At 52.9% G+C, this 22,934-nt stretch overlaps 1 protein-coding gene across 1 annotated transcript in view; it reads left to right on the forward strand.

The window, feature by feature from the left end:
* Positions 1-257: 257 nt before the first annotated feature.
* The window catches only part of KCNQ3 (potassium voltage-gated channel subfamily Q member 3), a 174,201-nt gene continuing 151,524 nt past the window's right edge, over positions 258-22,934 (forward strand). Inside the window, exon 1 of the mRNA XM_036337690.1 lies at positions 258-1,057. Within this exon, the coding sequence (XP_036193583.1) occupies positions 672-1,057 (386 nt within the window). The 5' untranslated portion in view covers positions 258-671. The remainder of the gene's footprint in view (positions 1,058-22,934) is intronic.

Raw genomic sequence — 22,934 nt, forward strand, 5'->3', positions numbered from 1 at the left:
CCTGAGCGGCGGCCCTGGCGCTCCGGGCCGCGGGGCGCGCAGGGGTGGGGGCTGCGGGAGGGCGGGGCGCCGGCGGGGCGGGGCGGGACGGTGCGGCCCCACCCCGCGAGGCGTGCAGGAGGCGGGTTGCGCTCGGCCCGCGGCGCTCCTCGCTCGCGGCGGCTGGTGCGGGCTGAGGCTGGAGCAGCGGGAAGGGGGCGGTGGGAGCGCGGAGGAGGGAGGAGGCGGCGGCGGCGCGTGTGGCGGGCGGGCGGGAGGGCGGTTGGCACCGGCTTGTAAATAAACTGCGATGCTGTCTCTGGCTCGCCGGCCTGGGTGCCGCCGCCGCCCGGGAGCGCGGGTGCCAGGCTCCCGCCGCCGCGCACCCTAGCGCCTCCGCGGCAGCCTCGCCCGCCCTCGCGCGCTCCCCGCAGCCCTCCCGCCTGCGCCCCCCGGGGTCCCGCGGCTGACCCGCGCGGAATGTGACCCCCTTTCACCCTGCCCGGCCTCCCCTGACCTCCGGGGGGCCCGCCTTTGCCTGCTTTTGGGGCGGTGGGTGGGGAGGGGCGCGCGGATCATGGCATTGGAGTTCCCGGGCTTGCAGCCGCCGCCGCCTCGTCCACGCACCCCGAGCGCCCCTTCTTCCCGTAGCAGCAGCGGAGGAGGCGAAGCGGCCGGCGGGGGCGAGGCAGATGGGGCTCAAGGCGCGCAGGGCGGCTGGGGCGGCCGGCGGAGGCGGCGGCGGGGGCGGCGGAGGCGGCGGGGCCGCTAACCCGGCGGGAGGGGACGCAGCGGCAGCCGGCGATGAGGAGCGCAAAGTGGGGCTGGCGCCCAGCGAGGTGGAGCAAGTCACCTTGGCGCTCGGGGCCGGAACGGACAAAGATGGGACCCTGCTGCTGGAGGGCGGCGGCCGTGACGAGGGGCCGCGGAGGACCCCGCAGGGCATCGGGCTCCTGGCCAAGACCCCCCTGAGCCGCCCTGTGAAGAGGAACAACGCCAAGTACCGGCGCATCCAAACTTTGATCTACGACGCCCTGGAGAGACCGCGGGGCTGGGCGCTGCTCTACCACGCGCTCGTGTGAGTACCTGGCGTTCGGGGCGCCTCTGGGCGGCGGCGCAGGTTGGGGTTCGGGGTGGAGGCCTGAGATGAGGACCGGGTGCTTGGCATGGCATTGGAGACCAGCCTGCCCCCAGTGCGCGTGTCTCTGCCGGTTTGGTCTGTGTGTCCATTAACCACTCTCTGGGGGTCGGACCCCAAGGCTTAAAAAAGGTCCAAGCGTGGTCCCTCAGACCGTTTGGAGGTTGGATTGGCGTGTTTGCGCATTGATGACACCTTCTCCGGAGGCTGGTATCCAAGCTGGAAAGAATTATGTGATTTTTCCAGGGAATGTGGAGGTTGAGCAGGATAAAGCGGCTCCTCCCTTGTCCGCTATGTTGCTTGGGGCGGGTCCTTTCTCTTGGGATCGCTACTGAGTTTGGAGGATGCATCCTGGAGTTGGGATGGGAGTTGCCCACAGTGGGGTGTGTGTGTGTGTGTGTGTGTGTGTGTGTGTGTGTGTGGCATGTACTCCCCTTCTTAGGGCTGCATCCTGGTCTAGAAAAGGTCCTGGCGTTGCTGTAACTGGGGACTTGGACTGTCAAAGTGCATGTCTTTCAGTTCTTTTTAGGGAGGTTAATGAGAGAGTCTCAGGCTCGATGCCTAGACTGAGAGGCTGGGGCTTACCAGTGCCAGAGGGGGAGTGCCCTGAGGCTTATTTTGGCTGAGACATCTCCCTGGCTTGGTGCTGAGCTCCCCTCTGCCTCCACTGCTGCCCGTTCTCCTGCTTTGGCTGGGCAGGAACACGGTCGAGGTGTGTGTGGAGGGGCCTGGGCTGGAGGTGTGCCCCTGGGCGCCCTTCCCCCAGGAAAAGTCTCCCTGCAGTCAGGAGGTAAATGCCTGTGCACCCCACACTCTGGATAGAAAATCCTCCTGTGTTTGGGGAGAGGGAGAGGATGGGAGAGGTGGCTCCTCCCCCAGGAGGGGAGATCAGGGCTGTAGGCTGACACCTCTGAGCTGGCAGGGCACATCACCCCTTGCCTCCCCTTGCCTCCTGTCTGAGGCTTAGTCATCCTGATGGTTGCTTCTTAGGAGGCCGTACCTTACTGGGGTTTGGGTGGAGAACTGACCATGACCTTGACCCCTTATAAGCGTTTGGCTCTGGATATTGTCTCTGCCCTCCTCCATGATTGATGGGGCCCCAAGGGAGTTCAGAAAGCCTGGAGTTACACTACCTGCCAATCTTCCTGGGTTGGAATGCTTTCCCAGATTTGGCCACCAGGTGGGGTTGTTGGCACAGAACCTCTGAGTTGGCAACAGGTTTCTTTAAAGAGATTACTGAAGCCTGGAGAGGTGGCCTCCCTGGAAACTGAGGTACCAGCAGGAGGGAGGGGGCATCCAGCCAGGAGCATGGGTTTAGGGTGGCCTAGCCTTTGGCGTCCTCATATATTTGCAGGTATAAGCGGTGGAGAGAAGGGTTAGTAGTTATTGCTTTTCCATTTGCTTTTTTCAGGTGGTAAAAAGGGATTAAAAATGCATTCATCTCGCTGTCTCGAGCACTGGATTTAGTGAAATTGAACTGCAGTTAATACTGGAATATGCGATAATAAAAAGGCATGAGTTATTTGAGTGCACACAAACATACACAGACTCACATGTTCTTTTGCACATAAATGGGGTTCAGTACTTATTAGCTAACTTCCAAACCGGGGGGGGGTCCCCCCTGGAGCTTGTGGGCTTAGTCTTTCTTCTCCCACCTTTTCCAGCCACACCCCAGGCCTGCCTTGCCCAGTCTGGGGAAGGGGTAGCTGAGGCCTGTGATTGCCAGAGCCTCCATGATCCTTCCCTAGAATTATCCATCACCCAGAAGCAGGTATGAGAATGCCAACACCTGTAGCCTCAGTTTCCCAGAAGGTTCCAGGAAAACATGAGACTGTGGGAGAGGGAACAGTTGGATACCTAGTGATGCAGCCAGGTACTTTTAAATGATCACCATGGACCTGTGAGGTGGGACTTACCTACATTTTGTAGATGAGAATATGAAACCTTCCAGGGAGAAAACCACCTGTCCAAGATCCCACAGCTAATGGTGCCTGAGCTCACGTCTGAATGCAGTGGGTCAGGGCTGTTTCTGAGCCCGGAACCCCGTTCTGACTCTCTGCCAACAATGACAGGATGCTTAGTATTTTCACTGGGTGCCCCTGCCCCCTTGGTAACACAGGACTCTTACCTCCCTGTAATGCCTCTGACCCCTTCCCAGCTCCCAGTTGGCAAATGACTAGAAATGGACTTTGGAATGAAAACGGGCTGCTCAGAATTAGGGGATGTGGGATGGGCTGGGGGTGGGAATGTGGATTCAGGTTAGTTTGGATGGTGCAGGAAAGCCGCGTGGGGCTGGGTTCAGAGGGTGTCGCAGGTGAAGTAGTGAGTGGGTGACTTGTACATCCTCCTCCAGCTTAGGAGGAAGTCCAGTCAGTTGCACGAAATTGAACCTTTCATTGATGATTCAGGATTTTGCAAGACACTGAAACCATCCATGGATGCTTCCAACCATCCATTATCCTGTCTGGGCTGTGGCTAATGGTGTGAGGGGGCCAGGAAATTGGGCTGACTCTGGGCTCACAGTCTAGTGCATGGTTTGTTTTGTTTGTTTGTTTTTAAATGAACCGAACTCATGAGATGCGATTTTCTTCCCTCTATGGCAGTGGTTCTCAACCTTCCTAATGCCGCGACCCTTTAACACAGTTCCTCATGTTGTGGTGACCTCCAATTTCATTGTTACAAATTGAACATAATTAAAGCATCGTGATTGATCACAAAACAATATGTAATTATATATGTGTTTTCCGATGGTCTTAGGCAACCCCTGTGAAAGGGTTGTTCGACCCCCAAAGGGGTCGCGACCCACAGGTTGAGAACCGCTGCTCTATTGTAAAGGTAGAATACAGCAAATGTGGACACCAAAGACCCCACCCCTTTGCCTTAAATGCCCCTCCCCCCCTTGCTCCTGGCTACTCACTTGGCCCAGCTCTGGGGGAACCTCTGGGAGAAGTTTTTCCCTGACCCTGCAGACTGAGCTGGAATGCCTCCCCCTCCCCCCTGCTTTCAGCAGCATCCCCAGCCCTAGGATTTTGCATGATGCATTGGATCCATCTGCCTGTTCGTCTCCCCTTTGAACTGAGAGCTGCTTGGGAGCAGGGGCTGTGTGTTCCTTAACATCCTCAGTCTCAGCAGGCTGCGGGCCCCTGGGACCCAGCGGGCCTTTCCTGGATGGATGAGTGCAAGAACCCTCTCAGGTTTGCTAAGACTCCATTCCGTACAGCATTCCTATTAGAACAACAACAACAACGACGATACTAGGTAGCCAAGGTTAGCACGTAGGATTTTACTGATAAGAATGGTTCTCAGAGGTCTTACGATGGAACTTGGGGAGGGGAAAAAGGAGGGAGACGATGCCCTGAGCCCAGGAAGGCTGGTCTCTTCTCTGCTTTGTTAGTCTTAGGGCTGAAAGGGATTATGGCACTGTGGAAAGGTGTTGGGCTTGGAGTTCCCATCTGGCCTTGTCCTTAAGTCTGTGCTTGCATGAGCCAGGTTGGGGATGACCTGTCGTTGGGGAGGATAATGCTGCCCTAACACAGGGTGGTTTTTAGACCTAGAGACGATGGTGTGTATGAGTGGAATTGACCCAGCATCAGCTGCTCAGTGTTCATTAGTTGATTTCCAATAGGGGTCTCTGTCACCTTAGTCGTGCACACTGACCACTGTGCTGCCAGCCATCGTCTCGGGACCCCCCTTCCTGGCCTGTTTGGCATTGTTGCTGGATTGGCATTGCACAAGCACTCATGCCCTGACCACCTCTCCATGGCCTGCTGGGTGTGACCAGTCACCCACCTCTCCACAGACCCAGGGGGAAGCAGTCACAAAGACTACCCACTGGTTGCCTTTTCATTTTGCTGCAACCATAGGTTTGACAAGGGGTTACTATCCAAAATACATAGGGAGCCCATACAGCTCAATAGCAAGAAAGCAAATAAGCTGATGGAACCAAAGGGCAAAGGACCCAAATAGACGTTTTTTCAAGAAGATATACAGATGGCCTACAGGTACATGAAAAGGTGCTCCAGCTCACTAATCACCAGGGAATGCAAATTACAATCACAGGGAGGTATCACCTCACACCTGTTAGAGTGGCTGTCAGCAAAGAGACAAGAGTTAAGTGTTGGCAAAGATGGAGAAAAGGGAGCCCAGTGCAGTGCTGGTGCGGTTGTAAATTGGTGCAGCCACTATGGAAAGCAGTATTGGTTGAGCTGCATGCACTTCCTCTTTTTATATAATTTAAAAAATTCTTAAATTACAGTTGGCATACAGTATTGTATTAGTTTCAGGTATACAACATAGTGGTCAGACATTTATATAACTTGCCCTGTCAGAAGGACTATCATTAATAAATCAATAAATGTCAACTGCTGGTGAGGGCGTGGAGAAAAGGGAGCCTGTTGATCAATATGCTGTTGATGGGAATGTGAATTGGTGCAGCCCTGTGGAGAGCAGTATGGAGGTTCCTCAAAAAATTAAAAATAGAATCTACCATATGACCCAGCTACTCACTTCTAGGTAGTTATCTGAAGAAATCCAAAGCACTAATTCAAAAAGATATATGCACTCTGTGTTCACTGCAGTGTTGTTTACTGCCCGATAAACGATCGGATACAGAGATGTGGTATGTTTGCACAATGAACACGCTTGTTTAGATTCATGGATTCCTATAGACCATATCTCAGGTACCTTGGGCTTTGTCCAGGTGAGACAAACACACAGGAAAAAGGTGCATTCATTTCAAGGCCACACATGCCCAGTCAAGTGCAAGCCTTGTGCCAGGCCCTGAGCCACAACGCTGTCCCTGTGGAGAGAGACTTGAAACAACGGAATTGACATAGTCCAGCAAATGCAAGACAGAATGCGATGAGGAGCCGAGGCGAGCAGACGGGGGAGGGCACTGGGAAGCCGCCTGCGTTGCGTCAGGAGAAGGATTTGGAGATGGCAAGACCGATGTCAGCACCAAGGCCTCTAGGTTTGCAGGTGTCACGATGCGAATCAGATCCCATCTACACTGTAGCCACGGAAGAGCTAGAGGAGGTTGCTTGGAATGTGTTCCCGGGAAAACAATTGGGGTCAGAACTCAGGACCAAGATGGTTTCTTGCGTGTAGTTTACAAACGAAGGAGAGTAAAGGCCCAGGCACGTGGCCCATGGAGTGTGACATGCGCAGGCTATGCGGTCCTCTCCCCCCCCCCCCCCCCCCCGCCGGGTTTCTGTCCTTGCTGCAGCCCTTGGGGCTCAGCTCTGTTTCCTCCCCGCCTTCCCATCCTTCAAGAGACACAACATCCTCTGGACCCTGTCAGTGTCAGAGTTGAGTTGGGGCATATAAACAATACCACCGTAACAATAATAACCAAGGTTTTTACATGGTTTCATCGCTTATTATGTCCCCCCTTTGGCAACATCACCAGGGTGCCTGCTCTGTATGTATTAGCAACAGTGGCTGTCACAGCGGGTGCCTTCTTACAGATCACACCAAGCCTGGTTCTCCGGAGCCAGTGTTGTATCTGCGGGCAGGCAGCTGTGCACGGAGCTCCTTTGGCGTCGACCCCTCGATGCTCTGTCACCTTGTAGCAGCTTAAGTCCAGCTCTGCCTTGTGGCTGTCTTTTGAGGGGGACAGGATGACATATCATACCCCACGACTTGAAAATACAGAGCGGGGGCATGGGGGTGTGCTCATCCACCCGCGGCGCTGTGCCTGTGGGAACCTCTCACACTATCGCTCAGTTCACCTCCCCGCCCTGCCCTCCTAAAATCCCAGCGTGGCTTTATCTCTCCCACATACACTGGTTATAGCGGCTTCTCGCCGAGCAGTGTCAGTCCAAACAATGAAACCTCAGGCCTCAGGAATCAGCAAGTCCAATCAGACTTATCAGCAGATAGTTACTTAACGGCATTTTATGGGGTTTTGATGGATCCGGCGCTGGGAGTCGGTGGGCGGATTACAAAACCCAGAAGCCATCGGAGCTGGAAAGAACTCCGGAGGGGAGGAGACCGAGCCCCAGGGCCGTAGGGTCAAAGGGAGGATGCAAATGCATGTGCTCTTCATCCAAGGCTGGTCCCTTCGGCCAGGCCAGCCTCCCCTGAGGGTTCTCCACGGCTCTGTGCCAATGAACCCAGGGGTGCACCCACTTAGGACCTGGGTCCAATGACCAGAAAAAAAGAGTGAAGCCTGGTGTGGGCTCACGGGCGTCCGCACACAAGCTCCAGGTAGCCTCTTGCCAAGGAGGTTTCTCCTGCTGAAGTGCCCAGTGCCCAGATCCCATTTTCTCTCTCTCTTTTTAAAAAATGTATTTTTATTGATATCAGAGAGGAAGGAAGAGGCAGAGAGAGATAGGAACGTCAATGATGATGAGAGAGAATAGGCTGCCTTCTGTTCGCCCCCTACTGGGAATCAAGCCCACAATCTGAAATTGTACCCTTGACCTGAATCAAACCTGGGACCCTTTAGTCCACAGGCCGACGCTCTATCCACTGAGCCAAACCAGCTAGGGCCAGATCCCCTTTTCTCCATCCCATACCCCTATCCAGGCCTCCGCCAAGAGTCCTGTAAACTAATCTCCGATCTCTACCGAGCTCAACACTGAGTCGAGACTTTCACAACCTTCATAATAGTGATAACAAGTGTCTGTAGCCATTTGGGTTGTTCATGATGTCACCTGTGGGGCAGCAGCATCATCTGTTCCATTTGTGGAAACCTGATTTATTTTCATTAATAACAGTCACTGACATGTATGGAGTCATTTCCCTGGGCCATGTTGGGCTACGTGCTCTAGAAGGTTCTCCTAAGGGGGTGTGGTGACTTGAGGTTCACCAGTGTTTCTGTGCTTTCTTGGTGGTTCTTAAGTAAAGGGAGTCTCCTGGCCTAAGGCTCATGGTAATTCAGTGGTATTTTTTCCCCTCATTAATTTTTTTCACTTAGGATAGTCATTCAGGAAAAAAACACACATCCAAATTAAAAGTCTTTGTAAATAGGTCGGTTTGGTGCCTGGCATCTTATAATAGCTCATCCATTTGAGCTCTTTTGGGTGCCAGGATTGGAGCATTCTTAAAAGCAACCCTGACACTTGGCCACTGTCTGCCTTATCCTGTGGGGTGAGGCGCTGTGTTCTGATTTGAGGTTGAAGTGTGTTAGGTGTATTAGTCATTCTCACCAAATAAAACAGGAGAGTTCTTTGAAGTGAGCATGGAGGACTTCTGTTCCCTCAACACTCTCATCCGGACTGGCTTTGTGATACTTTTCAAAGAATGAAGCAGCGTACTAATTTATAACGTGAGATACATTAGCATTTTCAAAACAACACTCCAATAGCCGTTCCAGCTGCTCTCACAAATTTGGTTGAGAAGACGGCAGAATCTCCGTTGTGAGGTGTGGGGGCCCTGCCTTCGCCCTTTGCCTGGCTTCTGGTTTCCTGGGGAAGTAATTCACCTTCAGGATTCTGGAACATAAAAGGGGATCGTTGAGATTTCTTCTCAAATTCCTCTTTTGTGCCATGATTTTTTAAAAATATATTTTTATTGATTTCAGAGAGGAAGGGAGAGGGAGCGAGAGAAACATCAGTGATGAGAGAAAATCATTGATTGGCTGCCTCCTGCAGCCCCCACACTGGGGATGGAGCCTGCAACCCGGGCATGTGCCTTGACTGGGAATTGAACCATGATCTCCTGGTTCATAGGTCGACGCTCAACCACCAAGCTATGCTGGCTGGGCTGTGCCATGATTTTAACACCTTATTTGGCTGGGAAGAAATCTCACAGGAATATCTTAATTTTTATTTTTTTTTAGGTTTATTATATATGCCTCCAAATATCTGGATCAAACTCAGGTGTGGTCATTCGGCAGACAAGGATTCCAGGCCGAGCTGATGCCGGGCCTTGGGCTAGGAATAGGGGACCCAGCCATGGCTGAGTCAGTGCCCGCCCTTGAGGGGCTCCCGGTCGAGTGGGTGAGTAATTGCGTAGTGGTGTGATGCTCACTCTAACATACCTACCACAGATCCTCGGATGGCATCCATTCCTTATAATGTTGAGGAGATGCCCTTGGAACTTAGTTCTTGTCCGTAGCAATTAGCCTGTGGTAAAATTGGTTTCATTATACGCTGTTTCACCGAAGTGCCAAGAGCCTATTGAGGACGTTGAGTGAGGACTTAATGTGCCCACGGAGCCTACTTGGGGCTCAGGTAGAGTTGCCAGCACCATTGAAGTCAGTCAGGGAAGATGCCCATCGGAAGAGGTAGATTTCAGGGTCAAAGACCATTCTTCCTTCATTGTGTAATTTACAACCGTGACCATGGCTGTGTCACTGAGAACTCGAAGGTCTGCTTTATTCCTGCTCTAGTGGAACAGGGCTGGACTCCCTGGAAGGGAACGCGGGATCATGAAACCCAGAGCTGGGTAACCCCTGAGCTGTTTAAGGAGGCTGAGGACTTGCTTCAGGCTGTCCCTTCCGTGAGTGCAAATCTTCACTCTCTGTAGTCCAGAGCCTCGTGTGACACCGGCACAGCAGCCAGACAGAACGGGGTTCTAGTGAAGGAGAAAGATGGAGCAATGGTTTCTGGGTAAATACCCATCACGTCAGCTGTTCTAGTAAAGGAGAAAGAATGGCTGCCAGGCCTGGCCCTCTGCACAGTGGGCTGAGCCGTGTGCTCGCTGCCTTTCCCACCCAGAGTGGTGGAGGGTATGAGACCGGGTTGGGAAGCCCTGGGCTCCGAAGGGCCTTGCCCTTTGCGATGTCCTGAGCCGCCTGCTGAGCCAGAAAGAAATGACTGGGCATTCTCTACTATGTGATCGATGCTACTGCAGTGAAGTCTAGTGGGTGGTGGAGGTGTGGGGTGGATACAGGTGACCGTGGGAGACTTCCCACTGTGTGGCCCGCTCCTCACTCACTGGGCACCGGGAGCAAGATCATTGGACGGGAGGCGTCCTGATGGACACATGGGCGCTGCACCAGGAGGCAGGATAGCGGGGCTCTTATCCTGGGCTCTTCGATGTCACATATGGAGGGTTCACCATGAAGTAAGTGCGGAAGGATGGGTTAGACAGGGCTCCTGTCTTCAGATAGCCCGCCGTCCAGACAGGAGGCAGACATGCCGTGACCACACAGGGAGGCAGGTGACCTCATAGTCATGATGTGGGCTGTGCCATCAGACCTGGGAGCAAATCCCTGTTTTCTCACCGGTGTGACCCCCAGTAAGTTGCTTAACCTTCCTGAGCCTCAAATTCTTCATCGGTAAGATGGGATAATGTGACCTGCTCCTCCGACCACTGTGACTGCAGGATGGCATCATGGCTGTATAGCAGCGGCCCCATACTATTGATGACAATGGTAACCAATGACTCTCATGCCAAGGCAGATTGGCACACAGACCTAGGCCCAAGTACAGACAGACCTACCTCCGAACCAACCGACAGTTGTTCTGAGATTGGATCATGGCAGGCTTCCTGTAGGAGGCAGCTTTTGACTTGGGCACAGAAGGCTGTAGTGGTGTCAGGGTCTGGGTTAGGGCTGAAGGCAGAAGGAGTAGCTTTGGCAAAGCCTTGGAAGTGAGAAATGCAGCAGGTGAGTCAGGTGCAATCGCTCTCAGTGGCTGAAGCTGGAGGCTCTTTGGGTGGGGATGGAGGTAGCTGGGTGGTGAGAAGATGAAATAGGAAATGTAGTTGGAGGGGTCAGACCTTTTTAAACTATGGAATTGCTGTGCAGCCTTGAACAAGAAACCTCCATGTCTCTGTCCTTTCCTTCTTTCCCGAAAAATCAGGAAGTTGTATCAATTAGCCTGTGGTAAAATCGATACTTTATAGGGTTTCTCAATGAAGAAGCTATTTGCATTGGGGATGTGACCGTTCCTCACTGGGCAGGAACATTACACATTTTGCGGGATTTTCAGCTCCTGCGGCCCGCGTACAGGCTGCCCCAAGAGCCAGTGATGTGTGGTGAACCAGGTGACTCCCAGGCCTTTCCAGAGGCTCTGCGGGGATGGCCATAGCCTGGCCTGAGAGCCCCCTGATGTGCCTGCCTCAGGTTCCCAGCGGCGGCGATGCATGAAGCACAGATACCGGTGTGGGGGCTGGGGACTGGGTGAGACTTGTAGGGTTAGCCTCACTGGCTTTTGAGCTGAACGTTTGGCTCAGGTCAAATACCCACAGACATCTTTTCAAAAGGCGGGAAAATGAACCTTACCTAGAGCAAACCACACACAGCACACACACAGACACACCCTCCGTCCCTAAGCCCCACTGTTTGGAACATTAATTAGTGTCACTGCATGAGACAAATTAAGCTGGGGACCTTGGTGCTCCATCTGGAAAAAAATAGCGCTGCAAAATGCTGACGTCGGAAGCGGCAGAGCAGGGCACGCATTCCTGGGATCTCACCAACACACAGACCCTCTGGGCTGTGGAGCCCGCGCCCTTCGGCTGGATGGGGGTTGCTTTGTAGATGAAAAGATGGCTTGTTTCAGATGAGAAAGGCATGTTGGAGCAGGGACTCAAGTGGCCTGCAGGTGTCTGAATCCCAATTGTGTGACCTAAAGCCAGCTCCATGTCTCTGGACCTGTGTTTCCCCATCTATAAAATGGGGATATTCATAATACCTACCTCAGGGGTAGACAAGAGGCCATGGAGGCTCTGCGAGGTTGGGTGACTTGCCCAGAGGCACACAGCTGCATGGAGACCTGGATGGGCCTGAGTCCAACCATGGCTTCCCCTCCCAGTCCGTTTCCGGGCCCTTCTCCCTGCGCTGCAGCCGGCCTGGCGCCCGATTCATCCTGCAGGAAGCTCTGCCTTGGCAGGTTCCCATGAGTATCCAACCAGATCGTGGCTGCGTCACGGGCAGGAGCCGTGCGTGATATGTTTTCTGTTCATCGACAGTGCCAGGCATGATGCTGGGCACGGAGTCCGTGTTTAACACACACTGACTAATCCCCTTGGCCTTGCAGCCTCCAAGCCCAGTTCCAAACAAAACCCACATCTGAACTCGGGCATCGAAAGCTGCTGTTGGCATGCTGAGCGCACTGACTCTGTGGGGACTTGGCGGCCGTGTGAAGGGTCTGTGCCCTGGTGCCCTTTTCTCACAGCCACCCGGCCAGGTAGCAGAACTAAGCCGGGCTGTTGTGTGTGGACTCGGTCCAGCTTTTAAGCCGTTGGTTGTCTGCACTCGGAGATGACAATAGACAGTTTGATAGGAATTGATCTGTTGCAATCCAGCTTTCTGGAAGGTAGGGAGTTTGGGGTGGAGGGGCACCAGGAAGGAGCTCGCCAGCCTCAGCCAGGGGTCCGGGGGGCTCTGTCAGCTCCAAGGGGCCTCTCAGGTTGAGCCCCAGGCTTGTTGTGAGAAGAGCAGAGGATACAAAGATCGATGTTTCATGGTCTCTGGTCTCAAGGAGCCCCATCTACTGGTTCTGGGCAGCCCAGCATCTCTGCCCTCATCCCCTGCAATATCTCCTCCAGCTTCCACGCTGCTCACCTCCATCCATTCTCCACCCGAAGGCAGGGTTGTCCTTTTTTTGGGTGAATTTGATCATGTTCCCACAGCTTGAAGCCCCTCAGTGGCTGCCTGTTAACTTTGGCACAAACCCCTCTCTTCTTGCCGAGACTCACAGGCCCAGTGGGATTGACCCTAGCCCCCAGCACCTCCACCAGGCAGTCCCCAGTCCCAGCTCACTGCAGCCTGCTCCGGGCACACTGGGCCCTACCTCCCCACGGGAAGGGCCTTGACTCTTACCATTTTCTCTGCCTGGGAGACTGTCCCTTGACGTGTATAAAATGGCTTTTTTAGTTTCTCTTGGGGCCTCCGCGATCAACCACTTTCAAGTTAGTCTTCACCGTTTTTATATCCTTCAAAACACCCTGTCAGAGCTGTCGTGACGTAAGCTCTAAGTTCCGTGCTTGCTTATTTGTTTGTTTCTCTGCACTAAATTGTGAGCTCCAGGTGGGCAAGGGCCATGTCAGCTTGGGGTCTGCCCACAGTGTGTGTGTGTTGACTGGCAGAGGGGCCCAGACTGTCTAGAGGAGGGTAAGCAGGACGCCTAGAGGACAACCCGAAACTGCTGTCTTGTTCGGTAGATGGAGTTGGAAGGAGGAAGTGAGGAGGCCTGTGAGCCCAAGCCCCGTTCTGTGGGTGGGGACTGCCTTTCTGTGATTTCGGGGGAGCATGCAAGGAGCAAGGGTAGAAGAACAGCAGGCGCGCCTGCTGATGGGAAGTCGGCACTAGTCAGCCTTGACTGCAAGGGGATGACTGTCTTGGAAGGAAGGGAGTTGACTCACCTTTGCTGGAAGGTGTGAGTGGTGGCGATGAACAGCATGGGGATGGAGTAGTATACAGCCTTCCAAAGGAAGGGCATCTGGCACCTGCTACAACATGCATCAACCTTGGGTGCATTATGCCAAGTGAAATAAGCCAGACACAGAAGGGAAAATATTGTGGGATTCCACTTTTATGGAGCGGGGATCAAGGAAGTCTCCCCAAAGAGCGAGTCTTGAGCCTCATCTTGAGGGATGAGAAGTTCTTCAGAAAGGCCCCCCACAAAGGGCATTACACAAGCTTTTTCCAGAAGGTTGAATTCCTTCCCTCTCTGGAAAGAACTTTCTAAGTCAACCCTTCCGTCCATCCTTTACACCCCTTTGCGACTCTGCTTTTCCTCTTTCTTCTCACCCCTTCCCTGTTCCTCACCCATGAAGGGGTAGAGAGAAGAGAAAGGTGATTAGGTGTGGAGGATAGGTTGGGTGGTGAGGCTGCTCTGGAAGGAGAAAGATTCCGCCAGCTCCTTCCTCTCCAACTCACAGCCTGTCACGTGCTCCTTGGGTCTTTGCTCGGGGGAGACGGTGCAAAGTCGGCCCCTCTGAGCCCGGTGGTCTTTAGAATTCACATCTCCTGTCCTGAAGCCTGTGGCCAGACCTTCTGAACATGACATGGATTGAATCATGAAGACACTTTCCTGGGAGGCAGGGTTGTCGTCATAATTCAGTGCGAAGAGCATCGGGGTGGGTGTCTGGACCCTGGACAATGGCCCAGGTGTGAACTTGGGTGAGTCCTCCGCCCATGTCGGTCCTTAATTTTCCTACTTGAAGAACCTGAAGGCTTTGACCTGTGATTCCAGCACCACCCTTGCCTGACCGGTGGGAACTGGTGTTGACCGTTGATCTTTTGCTTCCCACATCAAGCCCCCATTTCTCTCTAAGGACTGGGGAGGGAGCCAGGAGAGGTGTCTTCTCCTGGGGTGGAGTGGTTTCCCAGAAGGGAGTGGCACGATCAGATGCGTGTTTTGTAAGGATGGCTTTGCCGCTGGGTGGGGAAGGGATGGGGTGCGGGGGTACATGTGATGGTCAGCTGTTGGCTACAGTTCAGAATGGGGCCACTTGTTGAGCTCCAGCCTTGGGCCTCGAGGCTCACATAGTTCTCCAACTCATCAAATCTCTGCCGCAGCTCTGCTCAGCTGCACGGCGTTATCCCCACGTTGTCGTCGGGATCATGCTCAGAGAGGGCCATTGTCTTGTTCAAGGTCACATAGCCCGATGCAGCCAGGACCAGCCAGCCCCAAAGCCCTGGGTTTCTTCGTTGTACCAGAGGCAACACACTTCCCTCTCCCACCAGTGAGGCCCTTTTTCTCCCACACCCTCTCTGCAGCCTCCAGGAGCCTCAGGGCCAGGCTTGACATGTGTGTTCGGGAGGACTTCCTTCCTGCTCCCAATAAATGTCAAACCGAATGTTGAAAGTGACTCAGCACAACATAGAATCTGAGGGGAAAGAGCTGTGTAGAAACATTTGCAGATGGATTAAAAATCTGAGTCCACCAGCGCATGCCAGCACGCTTGGAAGTTTGGGAGATATTTTTAGACCACAAAATCCAAATGGCACAATCCGCGGGTTGGAAAGATGGAAACGCGAAGATTCGTGAGCTAGCTGTGACCAGAGGTGGCTTTGCTGAGTTTCTTTTTAGCTATAAAATAGCGTTGCATAGGCAGAGTCCCCTGGGCGCACACTCTTCCCCTCTTAAAAAATATTTCTCCTTCCACATCAGGAGGCCCAGGGCTCAGCAACCTGCTCTTGGAGAGATCTACATGCTGTTGGCTTTGAAGCCTCTTGACGCCCTTGGAGGCCAGTGGAGGCAGTCCTCCTGGACCAGCTGAGGATGCCAGGGAGCTTGGTTCTGGGCCCCGAGGGAGATTGAGAGCAGGCCCCATGGAGGAGTGGGCTTTCCTTGGGGCCAAGAACCCCTAGCCCCAGGGGCTGGAGGACCGCCCAGACTTGAGCTGTCATCTCTCTTCTCTCTGCAGACTCTCCCCATGTGGTGGGGACCATGGTCACCCACAGCGTCTGAGCCCCGGAAACTCCCTCTGATTTCCTGTGTATCTCTGTTCCCTTTGGCTTATGTCCTCTGTCCCCAGAGAGGGACTGACCTTGTTTCTCAAGTTAGGGGCTCAGGGGCCCACAGCTGCGTGCCCCATCCCATCCTGGGTCCATAGGGGCGAGGAACAGGGGAGAGAGAGAGAGAGAGAGAGAGAGAGAGAGAGAGAGAGAGAGAGAGAGAGAGAGAGACAGCTGCTGCAAATAGGGAGCAGAGTCATTTCCCCCAAAATGGGAGAAATGCTGTTGAAAATCTTTGACAATAGCACCTGTCATGTATTGAGTATTTACATGTCACCAGGCACTTTCCCATGGGCTGCCCCTGGATTAACTCCTCTAGTCCTCATGCCAGCTGTATGGAATGGGGCAGATACATGGGAACTCAGGATCCGATTGCCCTGCGGGGTTGTGGGGATGACAAGAGACAGCGTTTACTTGGAAGTGGCTGAGAGCGTGTCCAGCGAGTCCCACATCCTCCCGGTTAGCTTCCATCCCTTCAAAAGGTTTTCAGTTATTTTTATTTCTGTCAGAGGGATTGTGCCGCGGTTTAAAAGGAGAAGCCACAGCCCTGCCCGTCTGTGGCATCCCATGCCCTGCCAGTCTTTGCCATCTCAAGCTCCCCCCTCTCCTCCCCCCAGGCAGTGCCCGTCTTTCTGTCTGTCCCCAGACCTCCTGCAGGCCCTCTCGCCTCCTCTGAATCTCTGGATGAATCAACTCCAGGCATTTTTATTGATTTCCTGTTCTATTTCTGCTCCTTATGGTTTCTGTTCTTTTAACAGCTTCTCTCTTCACCACCACCCTGCTTCCTCTGTACCGCCAGCCTCAGTGATGCCCTGGTTCTCCCACAGCCTTTCTCCTCTCTTCCCTCTCACACCTGCGAGTGCCCTGGGGTCCTCCCTCCCTCATTCAGAGGCACCTCCTCCCCGGTTTTCTCTGCATTCTTTTCTGTTGTCTTACAATTTCTTGTCCACATCTCTTTCCCAGAAACTTTTAGCAAACCCCCTGCCCCTTTCGGGTATTTTCTTTCTTGATTGATTGACTTTAGAGGTGGGGGAAACAGAGAGAGAGAGAGATTTGTTGTTCTATTTACTGATGCGTTCATCGGTTGATTCCTATATGTGCCCTGACTGGGGATCGACCCACAACCTTGGTGCATCGGGATGATGCTCTAACCTACTGAGCTACCCAGCCAGGGCTTTGGGCATCGTTACTATGAACCTTTCCTGCTCATTCTGCCTTGTATTAGAGTTATTTATAGCCATGTGGTCACCAGTTTTTAAAACTCTTTTTCTTGCATACATCACCTTATGCAGCTTTCAGAACACCCCACGGCATGGATTTTTGGGGTTCTCATTTTGTGGAGGAGAGAACAGAGCATCAGAAGGATCCCACCAGGGACTCAGTCACACAGGAGAGAGGGAGGGTCACGTGCATAAGCTTGGTCAGGGCCAGGGCCCGTGGGACTCCCCTGGTTAACCCCAGCAGGTGCCTGATCCTAGGGTGGCTCAGGACATGTTTGAATGGGATTGGACAGAAGTCACACCCCACGTAATTAGATGCACTGGACATTTCTCTCTATTATATTCTGATTTCCTGAGGCCATGCGTGTGCACAGACACATGCACACATATACACACACTCTCCTACACAGCACACACATGGCTCTGGCTCTCAATTCATCTCCTACATTTTTTTTAGCTTTCTATAAATCCTGATTTCTGTTGGGAGGGAGCCCACTTGTAACAAGCCATTGGTGGTTTTTGTCCTCCCGACACCCTGGGTAATTTATGGGCTGAGAAATAGAGAACTGGCCTCTTGCACTGTCAATATCGAATATACATCGCTTCCCTTACGAAATAGCTTCCACAGTTGCAGTAAATCCTCGGGAATCACCTGGCGTTAACTACAGGTTGGTGATGTGCCAGTAATTACACGTTCCCTGGGAATTTCTGCTGACATGTAGACGCATGGCTTTCATGGTGCCCCAGGACCATAGAATTGTGGAGCTGGAAGAGGGCTCTGGGATGAAGAACCTGAGCCCGAAGCGGGCCAGGGGTTTGCCTAAGGCAGTGATGGCGAACCTTTTGAGCTCGGCGTGTCAGCATTTTGAAAAACGCTAACTTAACTCTGGTGCCGTGTCACATAGAGAAATTTTTTGATATTTGCAACCACAGTAAAACAAAAACATATTTTTGATATTTACTTTATATATTTAAATGCCATTTAACAAAGAAAAATCAACCAAAAAAATGAGTTCGCGTGTCACCTCTGACACACGTGTCAGAGGTTCGCCATCACTGGCCTAAGGACACACAGCTTACTACCGACAGAGGAGACCCGGCTCTCTAGCTCTGTGGTCTTTCCTCCCTCATGCAGAGGCACCTCCTGGATCTCTTTGCCATCTTGAGCTCCCCCTCTCTTCCAGGCAGTGCCCATCTTTCCAGTCAGGGTGCTCTGAGGTCACGCTAATGTATGGCCTGCTGCAGTGTGCCAAGCTCTTTCGCACAGCCCTTCCCAAATTGGGCATTAATTGGGCACTAATCTCATTGGCTACAGTTCAAGCTTTGCTTGACCGGGACTGAAGGTTGACAGAGTGATGCCTGTCGTCAGCTGTGTTCACCTGCAGTAGTTGTACTAACAATAATGTCTCGCATTTATCCAATACCTTGTTGCCCGTAGCTTTCTTTAGAGCCTTACTGATTTTTAGTTCTCTCCACTGATACAGCTCTCTAATGCAGGTCTTATTATTTTACAAGTAAGGACCCCGAGGCACAGAAACGTGACATGACTAGTCCAAGTTCAATCCCAGACCCTTGGTCTGCAGAGTTCTTGCTCTCAGCCTTTGCACAGTGCAGTCTTTTCATTAGGAATCTATTCCTAATGATCTGGAATGATGTTCATAATACCGTTGTGTTCTGTGTGGACACTCTCTACCCGGGACAGGGCACGTGCCCTCATCTTAGCACGAAGACACAACCCAGCCAGCGTGGCTCAGTGGTTGAGCATCCACCTATGAACCAGGAGGTCAAGGCACATGCCCGAGCTGTGGGCTCGATCTCCAGTGTGGGGCATGCAGGAGGCAGCCAATCTATGATTCTCTCTCATCATTGATGTTTCTCTCTCTCTCCCTGTCTCCCTTCCTCTCTTAAAACACACACACACACACACACACACTCAGAGTTCCCAGTATGGAAACAGAGCTTGATGCTAGGAGTGGGTCGTGGTAGCTCTTGAGGGCAGGATGGAATACACAGTAGACGAAGAGAAAGCACCAGAAGGGGCCTGGGCTAACCCCAGTGAGAAACACTGGCTCAGTGCTTTGCCCTCGCTTTCTCAGCTCTCACACCCCGCTCCCTGGAAGCTGGGATTGATGGAGCGATAGTATCATCTCCGTGTTATAATCGGGGTGGGGGGGGGGGTGGGGGGAGGTTCTAGAGCCAGAACACCTGGGTTCGGATCCCAGCCCCGGAACTTACCAGCTGTGCCACTTTGGGCAGTTTACTTAACCTCTCTGTGCCTCTCTGAGTTCTCATCTGAAGAAAAGGGACACAAATCCCCGTGCTATGAGGATTAAATTACTTAGTGTGTATAAAGAGCTGGGACTAGTGCCTGGCTAACTTAGCTTTCAAAGTAGAAGTTAAGGAAATAAAACAAATAAGTGGGGAAAAGAATCTCATAGGGGCCGGAAGACTGCACAGGGGTCCTCATGGGAACAGACCCGGCACTCCTGCAACAACCTGCATACATTCCTCCTGCTTCCCTTGTATCTCACGCCCGTTTGCAAAATGGAGAAAACACTATAAAATGCAATGAAAGCATGTTCCCCAGGGGCTGTCTATGGTTTGAGATGGGTACCCCATCGGGCGGGTGCCTGTGCCGGGGAACCTGGGTGGAGGGCCCTGGGGAAGGGGCGGTGGAGGTCATGGGGGCGAAGGTGATGGCATTTGGACCAAGGCCTTTCTCCACAGGCCCAGGCTCTCCCCCTTCTCTGACATGTAGACATCTCTGTCCCGGCCCCTTTCCAAGTCCCTTTGATTCTCATTAATGCTGTGTTTCAATTAAATTATCCTGAGCTCTAGAATCTGCCCAATTAAAGAAGCAATTTTCTGTACTTTCCCTGGAAGTGACTGCTTACCTACCTGGTTCGGGGTGCCTTTAGCCGTGAACACAGCTGGGTGAATTGCTGGGGCCACTGGCTCTGATTGGTGGGCTGGGGTGGGGTGGGAGATTTCCACAAAACCTACCCAGCCTGCTCCCACCCCCTCCCCACCTTTATCTCCAAAGCCGGTGCTCATTCTCCAAAGGCCTCAGGGATTGCTCCCATTTGTAATTCTAATTTCCTTGGAAATAGGGTTAAATCGCGCATTTGTCACTCCTGTCTTCCAGGATTAGCTCCAGAGAGGAGGGTTTAAGGTTTGAGCCCCAGATAAGATCCACCCCCCCCCCCCCCTTCTGCCTCCCAAGGCAGAACCTGTCTGGGGCAGAGATGCCACATTGGAGCGCAGATTCCCGAGAAGGGGTGGGGGCTGGGCGCTCTCAGTTAAAAATACCTCAAATGTGTTTTCCTCTAAATCTAGAGGACAGAAGAACATGGCCTGTTAAAACCCCAGGCTGCCTGATTCTGAACAGAACAGGAAGCAGGACAGCGATGGTTAAAGGGGTGAGATGCCTTCAGCAAGGGGAGTGGCCTTTCTGGCCTGGGTAGTTATTTGGGGAAGGAGGGTGCTTTGGCTCTGCAGGGCCACTCGGTGACTCACTGGCCTCGCTAAGAGCAAGAGTGGCTCCCCAGGCCAAGGGACGGAGCAGGCTTTCCCGGTGAAGCCTGCGTTCAAGGAGTTTGATGTTAGAGGTTAGAGAGCCTGGTCCTGCAGCCTCTTGTTCATTCTGCAAATATAGTTAGCACCCGCTACATGCCAGGCTCTGAGATGGGCACCGGCAAAGCCAGCAGTGAACTGAAACTGAACCGGACAACGGATGGGTCCAGGCTGCCTGTCACCATTTGAGCCAATTAAGCAGAGACGGGGTTGAATTGTGTTTGAGCATTTATTCCAATAATGCCGGCAACACGGGAGAGCAGCAGGTCACCCACAAAAGTCTGCTCTGCCCCTCCTTGTAAGCCAGCTGCTTATATTGAGTAGAAGGACGAAGATTACGTGCGGAAGTAGGAAGTGCAGGCATGGGGAAGCAGGCAAAGTATAGTGGTTACAGGTTACAGGCGATGCGGCCTGGGGGGTTGCAAAGGGCGGGCGCCTCTGGGACTCCATTGTTTTGGCAACAAGGTTGTTAATCTTTCCAAGATGACGGGTAGTTCTCAGAAAAGGCGAATGGACCGCATTCCGAGGTTAAGTCCCATGTCCAGGGCGTACAACTCTCTGCCAGGTCAGAATGTGCTTTCTCTAATCAGAACAGAACAATCACGGCTCACAGGACACAATTTCTATTGCTCATAGCCCGGCCAGGATGACTCAGTGGTTGAGCATTGACCTATGAACCAGGAGATCATGGTTCCGTTCTTGGTCAAGGCACATGCCCGGGTTGTGGGCTCGAGCTAACTATAGTGTCTGGTCTCGGATGGAGACCAGTCAGGAGGCTGGGAAAGACGTTGTTGGAATCACGTGAGAATGCGGAAACTGAGCATGCTGTCTGCCCCGGTCCAAGAGTTCGACTTGAATGTATTCAGATAAATCGCTGATTGATTTAAACTCCGGACTTGAAAACAACCCCCAATATTTTGACAGATGGCAGTTTCATTTCGTCTTGGGTTTTTGCCATGTTTCTTCAATTTCTGCCTCAGGCCCTAGATGTCTTATCTGGTCACATCTCTACCACGGGCGAGCAGGGTTGCCATGGATTCTTACCCTAACCCCGATTAATTCAATTCCAGTTCCCGCCACCAACATGCACTGAGGACCTGCCAAGGGCCCCGTCCCCTCTCAGGTGCTGCAGATGTTGTGATAAATAGTGTGGTCCCTGGGGGTGGGACTTTCTGTTCTGGATCAATAGAGAATTAACAGGAAAACTTTGGGCAGGAATTGGGTTAAAAGGAATCTTTAGGTGTCTTACCTGTGGTTCTGAATGATTCTTACAACAACCCCATGAAGTAGATTATATTAGAATCACTCTAGAGATGGGCGAGGCTGATGCAAAGTCACATGCGCAGCGTTGCACAATTAGCGAGGGAGAAATAGGTGAGCCGTGAATCCAGGCCCCTAGATCTAATGAAAGGCCATAGGTGGAGAGGGCTCAGCGGGTACCCGGTTGGGGAACACAGGGCTGGCCTCACCTGTTCCTCCCTCTTGGATCTCTGTGTGAGGGGGCATTGTCCAGGCTGTTGCTTCCTGGGCCCCAGCAAGAGAGATGAGAGTGCATTTCAATTGGCAGACATCACTAGTCAATCACAGGCATCACTGATAAATCATAAAATGAGTCATCCTTAGATGCACCCTCCAGGCATCACTTATACCGCTCTCTTCCCAGCGTGGAGACTGTGGGGCCACCTGTAAGGACCACAACCACATACTTGATTAAGAAAAAGAAAAGGAAAGAATGGAATGGGAGATAGAGCTGGAAAGAGCCGAGATGCAGAGCTGGGGACAGGTGTAGAGGGACAGGCAAAGGTGTAGAGGGACAGACACACCCTGGTCCCTGGGGGGCAGGGACCAGAGGCAGACGCTCTGGGAGCGACTGAAGGAGAGCGAGCAGGCCCGGGAGCCTTCGCAAGCTGAGGCACACTAAGACGTGGGCATGATTGCGAGACTGAGCGTGGCCAGGAAGCATTGCCTGTAATTGGTCCAGGGGGAATTTTTAATAAAATCTTTAAAGCGATTAAAGGCCATTTTATTGAAAAGAGAGCTGGGCCTCTCTGGTGAAGAGAGACCAGCCTGGGCCATTTTCTGCTCAGCTGAGGCTGGGTGGGGACCTGTGGATTTGCTGCCCTCTCCCCTCCTGCCTGGGCCAGGCTGGGGCCACCCTCCCCCGGTGATTTGGGAGGGAGTGTGCACAGGGCCCAGCAGTGGCTTTGGTTTCTTTGTCTTTGCTGCTCAGACCCAAGCCTTGCTGGACTAGGGTTTTATTTTTGCGTTTTCAATTGCCGTTGCTGAGAGCAAACATGGTTTGCAGAAATTCGTTTGCTTCCAAAGAAGCTCCCTTTGGAATCAGACCTGGTAGCAGTTCAAGGGTTAATCAGGAAATAGTGCACTTATCCAAAAGGAAAGTCAGAGTGGTTTCCTTCTACCCTTCCTGAGATCTGAGACCCCAAGCTGGCCCCTCACCATGATGCGATTCTTTGATTTGGAGGAGACAGAAGGAGGAAGAGGTGGGACCTCACAGGTCATTGTTCAGTCCTTTCATTTCACAGGTAGAGAGGCTGAGGCCCTGAGCAGGGGATTGACTAGAAGCCCAGTTTCTGTCTCCTGTTGATCAAGGGAGGGCACCCAGGCCCTCACCCTACTGCCTTGCCCTTACCCTGCTGCCTGACCC

The sequence above is a fragment of the Myotis myotis genome, unplaced genomic scaffold (assembly GCF_014108235.1).
Source record: "Myotis myotis isolate mMyoMyo1 unplaced genomic scaffold, mMyoMyo1.p scaffold_m19_p_16, whole genome shotgun sequence".
NCBI lineage: Eukaryota > Metazoa > Chordata > Mammalia > Chiroptera > Vespertilionidae > Myotis > Myotis myotis.